The 11,940-nt window shown below is 39.6% G+C and overlaps 1 protein-coding gene across 1 annotated transcript; it reads right to left on the reverse strand.

Annotated features, from left to right (window-relative positions):
* Positions 1-1,801: 1,801 nt before the first annotated feature.
* Positions 1,802-11,439, reverse strand: LOC136864466 (thioredoxin, mitochondrial). Its single transcript, XM_067141484.2, has 3 exons — positions 11,071-11,439; positions 2,275-2,398; positions 1,802-2,189 (listed from the first exon to the last, which is right to left on the reverse strand). Exons 1-3 carry the CDS (start codon positions 11,268-11,270, stop codon positions 2,046-2,048), a joined length of 468 nt encoding a protein of 155 aa, XP_066997585.2. The 5' UTR covers positions 11,271-11,439; the 3' UTR covers positions 1,802-2,045.
* Positions 11,440-11,940: the final 501 nt, after the last annotated feature.

Below are 11,940 nucleotides of genomic sequence, written 5' to 3' on the forward strand. Positions count from 1 at the left end.
GCCGTCAGCAAGAAGGATGGTATGTAGATTTGGAGAAAGTACTTTTCACATTGTTCCAGCAAAAGCGGGCCGCAGCTTTACCAATTAGTGGAGATATGCTGAAGGCAAAGGCGATAGATTTAGCTAAAATGATGAGTATCACTGCTGCTTTGAAGGCTTCATCAGGATGGTTGCAAGGATTTAAAGAAGAGATGGAAAGAAGAGGTTCTGCCGGATGTCGTAAGCCGTTATCAGCCTTCAAACATCTACAACTGTGATGAGACCGGCCTATTCTACAATCTCCTTCCTAATAAAACATTAGCTGAAAAAGGTGACTCATGCCATGGAGGGAAGAAAAGTAAAATTAGTGTAACAGTACTTGTCGCCACCAATGCAGATGGATCTGACAAACTTCCTCCACCTGTGATAGGAAAATCGAAGAATCCGAGGTGTTTTAAGGGTGCGAAAACAAAACCTAAGGAATATGAATCCAATGGGACAGTGGTTCAAAAAACTGGACATTAAAATGAAAAAGAAACAGAAAAGATCCTTCTTCTTATGGATTGTTGTGCAGCACATCCACCTCAAATCGTTCTGGAGAATGTCCGAATGGAATTTTTCCCTCCTAACTGAACCAGTGTTCTACAACCGCTTGATTTGGGCTTCATTGCAAATTTCAAAGTGCATTATAGAAAAATGCTGGTTCAACATTTAATAACACTGAGTGATGCAGGAAATGAACCTCTCTCTCCATTAATTTGCTACAAGCCATGGCCTTTATTTCGGCTGCCTGGAAGCAGGTGTCATCCTCCACAATCAGCAACTGTTTCCTCAAAGCTGGTGTCTTACTAGAAGAGGCTGCCTCTAGTGATGATTATGGGGACGAAGTTTTGCCTGGCAATGAGCTAACGCTATCGGAGGGTGTAGAATTCGATACTTTTGTGCATTTCGATGACAATCTGGCTGTATGTGGAGAACTACTGGATGAAGAGATTAATGCTGATGTATGCCAACAACGCGGATGGACCAGCTACAAGCGATAGTGACATTGGAGATGGAGATAACTACTTGAATCTTGACACCTGAACTGAGTGAAGTGTTAAGTGCAATCGAAGTGCGTAGGCGTTACATCAGTGCAAAAAGTTGTAGTGAAAATGCTTTGAATTCATTACAAAGTTTGCTAAAAGAGGTTTATACTCTTAATGCAAGAAAAGTGAAACAAGCCAAACCATCTGATTTCTTTAAGGCTGGGCGAAGTTCAAAATAATATTTTCTTTCTTAACGTATTTATTATTTGCAAGGATTTATACATGTAGGTCTATTCCGTTGGTTTTTCAGTAAATTTGTGATGTATTACGTAAGTCTGACTTCTAAGTAATTCTGAGTTACAAGTAGTTTTTTCTTTTCCCCATGATATACGTACAAGTCAGGTTCAACTGTATTTTAACTACTTACCAGTGTCCTCCCGGTCATTGGATGAGCAGAATTACAAAGGCAGTGTAGTTAACAGTTAATTAACATTGGACTTTTATTTGAGGTAAATAATAGGACAAAGACTGAAATATTCTATAAATGATTAATATGCATTTGTATAACATTTCTGTCCTCTTCCTAAACATTTTTACATATACAAGCTGTTGCCCATGATTTATACTTCTTCCGTTGCACCAGTATTTCTTAGGTTCCTTAAAAAGTGTAAAAGCGGGGTAACAATCTATACTATTTCAATCTATTCCAAGTACTGTATACATTAAAGGAGTGTGTGATCTCATCTTTACCAAAGGGCTTGTTGACAGCAATTTCAATTGCTAGTACATGCTAGTACATGCTATTACATTAGCAAGTCATTTGTTCATAAAAGTACCTTTAGTAATATGAACTGGCCCAAAGATTCTTGGGCAATGTAAACTGTCTGGATATAATATGAAAGTGTTCTGGTTATCTTATTTGATACTCAAGTACTGCTAATAAGACAACTGACTAAGAGGCTCTCTTTTGCCTAAACTGCAACCACAAGGGAAGTCAATATGTAATAAGTCAGCAACTAAACTGACAGAACTATAAATTCAATTAGATTGTTTTTTTAGCTCTCCTTCAGCTTGTACTAAATTTTCTACAAATTTTTGCAATTTATCAGTGTCCTGCAGGCCAACAAGTCTTTCTAACACTTTTCCATCTCTCATAGCAAGGAGAACTGGCACAGAAGAAACCTGAAATCAAGAAAACAACAAATAGTCAGTATATGCTGACTGAGAAAATGTGAAGTACAGTTCTATAATAGTTATTCAGACTTACTTCGTAATCTAGAGCTAAATCAGAGTGCTCATCAATATCAACTTTAGCAAGAATTACTTTGCCTTTCTTTTCAGCTATCACAGATTCAAGGCGGGGAGTTAACATTCGGCATGGATTGCACCACCTGAAAGAATATTAAAGCCAAATTAACCAAACAGTAAAGAATATGGCAATAATCATATCTGACATTAGTTTGAGGAAAATTAGTGACAATGTACTCTTAGCTCAGCATGGACAACGGTCAATGCTTTCAAATGAAGCAAATAACAGAATGTTTATTTGAGGATAAGAAGGCAGAAAAATAAAGTATGAAAAAACTGCTACTGGGTTATTCAACTACCATTTGTTGCTTTCCAAATTAACAATAACTTTTATGTCACACACACACACACACACACACACACACATGAATGAGTCGCAAATAAGACCACGCCGTGTCAGATATTTTCATCCACAGTTCTGATTTGCTAAGTTCTGTAACCAAACCAAGGACACTTTTATATACAAATGTGGAACCCGTCTTATGCATGAATTTAAATTTCAGTTACCTGCGATCCTACCCCACAATTTTCTCTTGGTTGTTCACACTTTGTTTGCATACTCCCCCTACCCTCTTGTAAATAATCTGTAGAAAACATGTGAAGATTTATATCTGTTTGTATATATATATATATTTGTACATATATTATTTAATTTAATTTTTTAATTAATTTAATTATTTAATTTTTAATTTTCTATTACATCATCTGTAATTGAAACATCCTGTAGGTGATAAATAAAAATATTCTATTCTATTTTAAGGCCTTGAACTTCAGTGATATACAGCTCTAATGGCCTGGATCATTAATTAATGCAGAAGTACAGTCAACATGTTCCTTGATTCACATTAAACATCTGTTATATCTTCTCTAAGTGAAGTATTATGGAAATTGTTGCATAAACAGTATTCAAATCACACGAATAGAATAGTGATGGGACATTCGATTCATTTTACTGAATCGATTCATATGATTCCGTTCACGTTACTGAATCGATACAGTGATCCGATTCACGGCTCATTGGTCACCGCTCCTACTGCATCTGTGTAGTATGTGCTGGTAGGACAACAGCAACAGCATTCAATGCTCGCAGCTGCCATCTGGTCTTCATACTATGAACTCCTTTCTTAGAAAAAATGCTAGTTACTCTAATACATCGAAGGTTTCCGGTCACGCAGGGTGAGAAAGGTTAGGATTAGGAAGGTAGCAGCCATGGCCTGAATTAATGTACAGTCCCAGCATTTCCTGGTGTGAAAATGGGGAAACTAAAGAAAAACCATCTTAACGGCTGCCGACGGTGGGATTCGAACCCACCATCCCCCGAATGCAAGCGCATAGCCACACGATATTAACCGTACGACAACTCGCTCAGTCATTTAAAAAAAAAAAAAAAAAAAAATCAGCTGAGGATTTTTTTTTAATAGTCATATTTTGTATAGGCTACCCGAGATGTACAGTAGCCCGCTGGTTTTCTGATTCAACATACTGTTATTGCATCTGTCCACATATGAGTGAAGTCTTGCGCAACGATGTGACATATGAACTGAGAGAATACTGAGCCGTTCTTCCCAATATAAAACAGGTACTTTTGAGTGGCCATGACTCATGAGCATGACTCATAGTCATAGGGCAGGCTAGAGTCGAGTTTAATTGTCAAATGTCAACTAAGTTATAATACTAAGATTCATTAAACTAATAAATAGTATAACCTAATAGCCTACCTACTTACTAGCTACTTCAGAATTATGCTGTGACTACCTTGTTAACACTGTAAGAAGAGGACAGTGAATGCAAATGGGTATTACTTTCAAATGAGCTGAGCTCGAGAGTCCATTATAGCATACTATTCTTTCAGTGTAGCATGGCTCACTGTATATCTCGCTGCAGTGAGCCGATAAGGAGCCGTGTGTATCTTGTGTCTCACTGAGCCGCGCTCGTTCACGATTCTTTCGATGTGCCATAGCTCACTGTATGTCTCGCTGCAGCGGAAGCTCGGCTCTCCGCGTGTCCAGTGAGCCGATAAGGAGCCGTGTGTCTCACTGAGCCGCGCTCATTCACGATTCTTTCGGTGTGCCATGATTCACTGTGTCACTGCAGCGGAAGCTCGGCTCCCCGCCAACGTCCAGTGAGTGCGCCACTCAGCACTGCTCGCTGGGAGTAAGCTGAATCGTGTGCCGTGAGCTCGCCGTTCCTGTGAATCGATTCACTCGGACACTTGAATGAATCGATACACTGCTTCGAATCATACATTCAGTAGCCAACACTAGAATAGAACCAGCTTTTGGGTGGTTAGGCCATGTGCATTTGCAGAGTTCTGCCCAGACATTCCATTCTGGCTAAATACCTAAGCAAATTGCTTCAGCCACACATGGGACGTACTGAATCATACGTCAGGGACTCTTAGTATTTCATCAAACTAATGCACTTTTGGTGAGTTTCGGTGTGGAGTCCTTGTTCACTAAAGTGCCAAATGACTTGGTCATGTCTCTCATTGAACACCTGTTCCCTGAGGACATTACTAAGCTGTTTTACCACTGCATGACTTCCAGCTATTTCTTGTGGAGTGAGAATTTTTATGAACAGACAGATGGAGTGGCTATGGGAAGTCCACTTTTGCCCATAGTGGCTAATTTCTTTATGGAGCATTTTGAGGAGGAGGCTATTGCTTCGACGCCCGTCAAACCTATGATAGGGTGGAGGTATGTTGATGATACATCTGTGCTCTGGACAGAAGGTCCTGAGAAACTTCATCTATTTCTAAACCACCTAAATCAGCAACATCCTTCAATTAAATCCACTATGGAGGTGGAGTCGGACGGATGCCTTCCTTTCTTGGATGTTTTAGTAAGAAAGAAACCGGACGGCTCCTTAGGACACACCATCTATCATAAGCCTACCCACACAAATCGACATCTTCATGCAGATTATTACCACCATCCAGCACAAAAATAAGACATTCTCACAACACTCGCCAAGAGGGTAAGATGAATTTGTGAGCCATCAAATATCCAGGTGGAGATGGACACGCTCAAAGTCACGTTCAAGGGTAATGGTTACAGCGATTTGCAGATTCATAGAGTCCTGCATCCCACAGAAATGACCAAGCAAAGCTCACAAAAGAAAGAGGTGAAGGGAAGTGCCTACTTGCCTTACATTCACAACACCACAGATCGAATTGCCAAGGTCCTCCGCAAACACAATATAAAAACCGTGTTTGGCACCATCACTAAAATTGCTCACAGTCTGGGTAAAAAACCAAGGACAAATTGTCGCCACTTTTACATCCTGTGGTATACAAAATTCCTTGAACTTGTGGTAAGGTATACATTGGCCAAACATGCCGGTCCATTGGTACCCGTATCAAGGAACATGAACGTAATATTTGCCTCAACCAACCAGACAAATCAGCAATAGCTGAGCATGCTCTAACGCCAGGTCATGGTGTCATGTTCCAAGATGCTAGAGCTCTTACCCACACTAGACACAACAGGTCCAGGATTATATGGGAAGCTATGGAAATACGTAGAAATCCTAACAATTTCAACAGGGACACTGGCTATCAAGTAATACGTGGTTGCCAGCCATTAGAGATTTACGTAGGTAGTTCTCTTCTCTGTCCCTTCACTAATGTTATTTTGTTTCGGTGTTTTCCAAATTCATACGTTCCTCATCACCAGATGTTTCATTCTGGCCTTGTGTCAGTGTCATATGTTGCGTACACACGTCATGTTATGTGACCCTCTCAGACTGATTCTGATGGTTCTGTCAGCTTCCGCTTCGAACGCTAGCGGTGCATCGCATCCGGGGAGCCATCTGGTGACGAATGAATGTAGCATTTCCACTTCTACTATAACGTCTAAATTCAAAGCTCATTGTTTGAGAAGCCATTCTCGTGGACATCAAGGGTTATGAACTTCTTGTTGTTGGTCCGTATTGAACTGAGATAACATATAAATTATGCACAGGAGAGTTTTCCACCTATTCATTACTAAACATTAGACTAGTCACATGTAATGTAAATAACAAAATACAACTTGGTATTGAATAGGCGGAAAACTCTCCTGTGCATTATTTATGTTTTCTCGTGGACAGTCGAGATTTTCTTCTGATGACGCAGAGCAAAGTTCTCTGCGAAACTTAAAGAATTTCATGTTATTTTCTTGACACGGCATAAGCCCAAAAGCCTGTATCATGTCTACAAATATGGGCCGTGAAAGCATCAATGTCAATATTACTATTATTATTTATTAATTCCAGAAAGCAGTTAGCTCACACAAATATATTGTAAATGTGTGGAGCATATACTGTATATTTTCATTATAAGTTATACTAATAAGGGTTATTTCTATTACACGGTATATTTTACAGTACATGTGTGTTGTATTCTAACAAAGAATATTCGTATGTGGGCTCCTGTCAGACATTTACCTGTTAACATCTTTTATCACATCATTATTAATGTTATTGATCCCTTCATTGTCTGTCTTTTACTGTGCAGTTCATGACATATGTTGACATCTTGTTTGCAGTCAGGTCGCCTACGGGCGTCAAATCAAAAGACCTGCACCTGGAGAGCCGAACCCGTCCTGGGATCTCCTGGCACTAAAATCCATACGACATTTCCATTTCATTTAGCTGCTAACACAATTACCAGTCATGATATCAAATTGTTGACGAGATATCTCTTGGTGACACTTGGTCTGGACAGACCTGGCTCATGGTGATACTCCATTGCTGTAAAATGCTATGGGTCCATAATAAAGCAAACTGCTTCATTGTAGAAAGAGCCTTGGCAAATTAATTTGTCACAGTTGGTGGATCTATCTGTATTGAATTATGGGCATGGCTCCATTCTGTTAAATAAATTTCAGCTGATGTCATTGACCATGTTAAAACTCTTTTTACACTTTGCTTTACATCGCACTAACACAGATAGGTCTTATGGTGACGATGCAATAGGAAAAGCCTAGGAGTGGAAAGGAAGCGGCCGTAGCCTTAATTAAGGTACAGCCCCAGTATTTGCTTGTGTGAAAATGGGCAACCATGGAAAACCATCTTCAGGGCTGCCAACAGTGGGGTTCAAACCCAACTATCTCCCGGATGAAAGCACACAGCTGAGCGCCCCTAACCGCACGGCCAACTTGCCTGGTGTTAAAACTCTAGTAAGCAGTCTGCAGCATAAATAACATTACAATCAAAGGTAAATGATGCAAACCTTATCTAATATTACTTGTCGGAGAGTTATTTGTGATCATTAAGAATGCCATTATATTAATGAGGGTTATTTCTATTACACGGTATATTTTACAGTATATGTGTGTTGTATTCTAACAAAGAATATTCGTATGTGGGCTCCTGTCAGGCATTTACCTGCTAACATCTTTTATCACATAATTATTAATGTTATTGATCCCTTCATTGTCTGTCTTTCACTATGCAGTTCATGACATATGTTTACATCTTGTTTGCAGTCAGGTCTACTGTTTGTGATATGGTCCATGAACCCAGCTGAGTAAGCTAATAATTAATGCTTTTGTACACAATATTCCCTACGATAAGGCTAAGTTGGTTGTAATACTCATATTCCAAGTTTACCCAGTAAAGCAGTGATTTGTGTCTTAAAACTCTTGGATTATAGATGTCGTACTAATAACAAATTAGGTCGAAACTAGAAGCCAGGTATGGTGGTACAATATAAACAATATTTGTGATTTGTTGGAGTTTTGTACCGAGCTTGGTATGGTACACCACTCAGTTTGACCTCAGTCGTGATGAGGATGAAATGCTGATGAATACAACACATACACCCAGCCCCAGTTCTTTACATACGGTAAGTGATTTTTGGGTTCTGTTCATTGATGCCACAAAATATCATCATCATAACCAAACAGGACAGAAACAGCAGCATTGTAATAGCGAAAAGAAGGCCGATCTCAAATGTTCATGGTTTCTTTCAACTCAAACATTTACAAGACTACAGAGTATAGAATTTGTTTAGTCCAGAAGGCTGCCAATCTCTCTAGATATGAACTTTTTTTATTTCACAATTTTGCTTTACGTCGCACCGACACAGATAGGTCTTATGGCGACGATGGGACAGGAAAAGCCTAGAATTGGAAAGGAAGCGGCCGTGGCTGTAACTAAGGTACAACCTGGTATGAAAATGGCAAACCACGGAAAACCATCTTCGGGGCTGCCGTCAGTGGGGTTCGAACATATCTCCTGGATGCAAGCTGACAGCTGTGCGCTCCTAACCACAAGGCCAACTCGCTCGGTGTTTCAAACTAAGATAAGGAGGAAGAAAGTACCTATGGAAGTTATGTTTACCTATGTTATTGATATAAGACAATTTGTTTGGATAGGTTATGGCATGGTGTTGGGAAGATCAATGATCTGCAAAGAAAGAAAGAAGGAAAGAAAGGAAGAAAGGGGGGTCTTGGGGCTTAAGCCCCCAGGAGGGGAGGAAAGAATGGAAGTTACAGTATTAGGACAATTGAGTTCACTTTATGTTACAGATATAAGAGAGCATCTTGTGTAAACACGATTGATCTGGATTGCTTAAGGTACTGCCTGGAGAAGACCAGTGATATGAGGAGAAGCACAGAGGACCCCCAGGTTAGAGCCACAAAGCAGCCTTAGGCCTCTCAATTTCCTATGCAAACACCATTGGTCTGGGCTGGTTAGGGTAGGGCCTGGACAAGATCAATTATATGGAGACAAGCAAAAGGAGTCTGTGGGTATAAGCCCTCAGTTTAGAGCTGCAAAACAGCCTTAGACCTCTAGTCTCCTGTGCAAACACTAATTTTTTTTTTTGCTAGGGGCTTTACGTCGCACCGACACAGATAGGTCTTATGGCGACGATGGGATAGGAAAGGCCTAGGAGTTGGAAGGAAGCGGCCGTGGCCTTAATTAAGGTACAGCCCCAGCATTTGCCTGGTGTGAAAATGGGAAACCACGGAAAACCATCTTCAGGGCTGCCGATAGTGGGATTCGAACCTACTATCTCCCGGATGCAAGCTCACAGCCGCGCGCCTCTACGCGCACGGCCAACTCGCCCGGTGCAAACACTATTGGACTGCTCTAATTAGTGTAAGCTGAATTACAACTTTGGGTACGGTGTATATTTGTAATTTTTTTTTTTTTTTTTTTTTGTACTTTTCTCATAATTGAGACCCTTCCTGTTAGACGCGAGGGTGCATGAATTCTTTAACGCTGACGCAGCTCTGTACCCTCCACTACATTAAGGCAAGTTTCATATCAAATTTTTCTTCTTCTGTATTCTACATTCTTTCCTTTACATGTTCTATTCACTTGTGCTTCTATTCTACCCATGTTGGTAACAGAATCTAATTATCATGACTGATGGGAATGACCTCAGATCCCACTTTAATTTGGCCAATAGTTCAAGTAGCTACTTCAGCAATGGACAACAGCGAGTGCTGCTCTTGATTAGGTTATAAAAGCAAATGTACTTCTGAGCATGGGTTGGTGGGCTCCTGGACATCAGAATAAACACATATCCTCTAAAAGGAATTCCAAGTAATATTTGCATAAATTCTATTTATTAATAATGCTACTAGCATTAGGGTACACTGTGTACATTTCTACCTCAAGAAGGGAACAATGAATATTTCCAGGTGTCGACAGCAATAACAGAATAAACAAGGCTTTCAAGACACTCAGCTCCTAGATCTGCTAACAGTCTGAGCACTGCCTCAAACTCTCAAAAACTTCTCTTATTCAGAAAACAAATCATCAAATGACAATCTCGTTGGGTGTAATATTCAGGCATGAATACTAAAATGCAAAATGATAATGCAATGAGATAGTAACCATGGCACTGGTAATAATTCACATGCCACATGCTTCTACCTAACCCCTCCAATGTAGAATACTCTCTTTATGCATTCTACACATTATTATATAAACTAATGGGAAATATTTTGAGGAAAGCCCAATTCCATTCCTGTAGAACACATTCTAAACACCAGAGAATTTTTTTACTTACCGGTTATTTATTTTTTGCTTTGCAATTTCCTTTACTTCACATGAACACCAGGGGATTTGGCCTAAATCAAATTTCACTACTTACAGTGCATTACAAGTCTGTCACAGTTGTGTATGACACCAAGACAACTTGTCTCTCCTCCTCAAGAGTCGAGACCAAAAAGTAAGAAACACCTGTATGCTGTGTGCAAATTACATCTGCCAAGACCATATGAATGTCGTGAGTAAAATTGTCTCAATCATGGCAACAAGCAAATAAAGTGAACACTATGTCACTATTTGGATTGAGAGTAGTAAGTCTACTTTTCAAGTATGACAGTACTAAGTTCAAAAAATTAATATAAACTCTATCAAATCAGTGCAGACTGCTAAAATTCACATTTTGCCTCCTGCTGTAACCGGAAAATTGTTTTGTATTCCTAGTGTGGTTTACAAAAAACTGTCATGTACAAGTGCATAGCATCATATACTGAAACTTAATAAATGTAATATGTACTATATGAATTAATAAATACTTCCTTCATTCAGAAGTAGTCATTAGAAACCATAAACTATTTCCTCGTCACATTATCCCGTAAAACTATTCGGGGTAACAAATTAACTCCAGCGGCAACCTACCTAACCCTCGGGGTTGAACTTGATTTATATTCATGAGAAGGAACGATTACACAGGCAATCAAAAAGTGATATACAGCATGCACCTCGTAATTATGTAATTACACAATACAGTGCGAACACGCAGCAAACTTACGTAGCAAAGAAATCCACGACGACAGGCACTTTACTTTTCTTAACTCGTTCATTAAATTCTTGCTGACTTTGTACTTTAAACGAGTTATTGATACATAATGTCGTGCTGATACTCCTATTCAGTCCTAAAATATCCTTGGAGCAGGAATTTCGTACATAGTACGACAGAAGTGTGGAAGTACGTAACACCGGTTTCTGCATTTTGACACAGTAATTCCTTTACAGGGTTAACAGTAGGGCTCCACAACTATCTAACCAGCACTGTGCTGTACAGCACGTGATCTTCTTTGCACTGATAACCGCTGGCAAAAAGTTACAAACGATGTATTTACATCCACTTTCGTCAACACCAACGAAACGTATAGCTATAGCAAATACAGTAGAGACAATACATGACACTCAACGAGATATCGAAGGACAGCTATTAGAGCTCTCTCTAGCGAATAGACCTGAGAACTACTGATTCTGTCATAAGAGCACGTGTATTCGTGTGTGAAGTTTTTGGTGTTATTTATGCGTTTTCAGTGAGTTGACATAATAAAATAGTAGCGTGTGTCATTCCTTGTTATCGCCTCTCAACATGAGGGGAAAGGTATGTACTGTGTTTGGCTGCCGCAACTATGAAGTAGAGAAGAATACGCGGTCTTTCTTTCGTTTACCTCATGACAAGAAAATGTAAGTAATATTGTGTTTGCATATATATTCTTCCAGTGACGAAGAGATTTTTATAGTACTTCATAATCTTCTGACCTGCTCGACCCATATTTTAACTGGCTTAAAATGTAATACGGTACGCATATTTTATTGTATAGTGCAGCAGTTAACCTTCAATACCGATGTGTTGTTGTAGGTGTGATCTGTGGGTTTTGAA

The sequence above is a fragment of the Anabrus simplex genome, chromosome 2 (genome assembly GCF_040414725.1).
Source record: "Anabrus simplex isolate iqAnaSimp1 chromosome 2, ASM4041472v1, whole genome shotgun sequence".
Lineage (NCBI taxonomy): Eukaryota > Metazoa > Arthropoda > Insecta > Orthoptera > Tettigoniidae > Anabrus > Anabrus simplex.

Bases quoted from the DNA above. Each gene is read 5' to 3' on its own strand.
- LOC136864466 (XM_067141484.2), bottom strand. From the start codon at position 11,270: ATGCAGAAACCGGTGTTACGTACTTCCACACTTCTGTCGTACTATGTA. The intron at 2,399-11,070 runs GTAAGTTTGCTG...ATATTCTTTCAG, and splicing joins GTCGTGGATTTCTTTGCTAC to GTGGTGCAATCCATGCCGAA. The intron at 2,190-2,274 runs GTAAGTCTGAAT...TCTTGATTTCAG, and splicing joins ATTTAGCTCTAGATTACGAA to GTTTCTTCTGTGCCAGTTCT.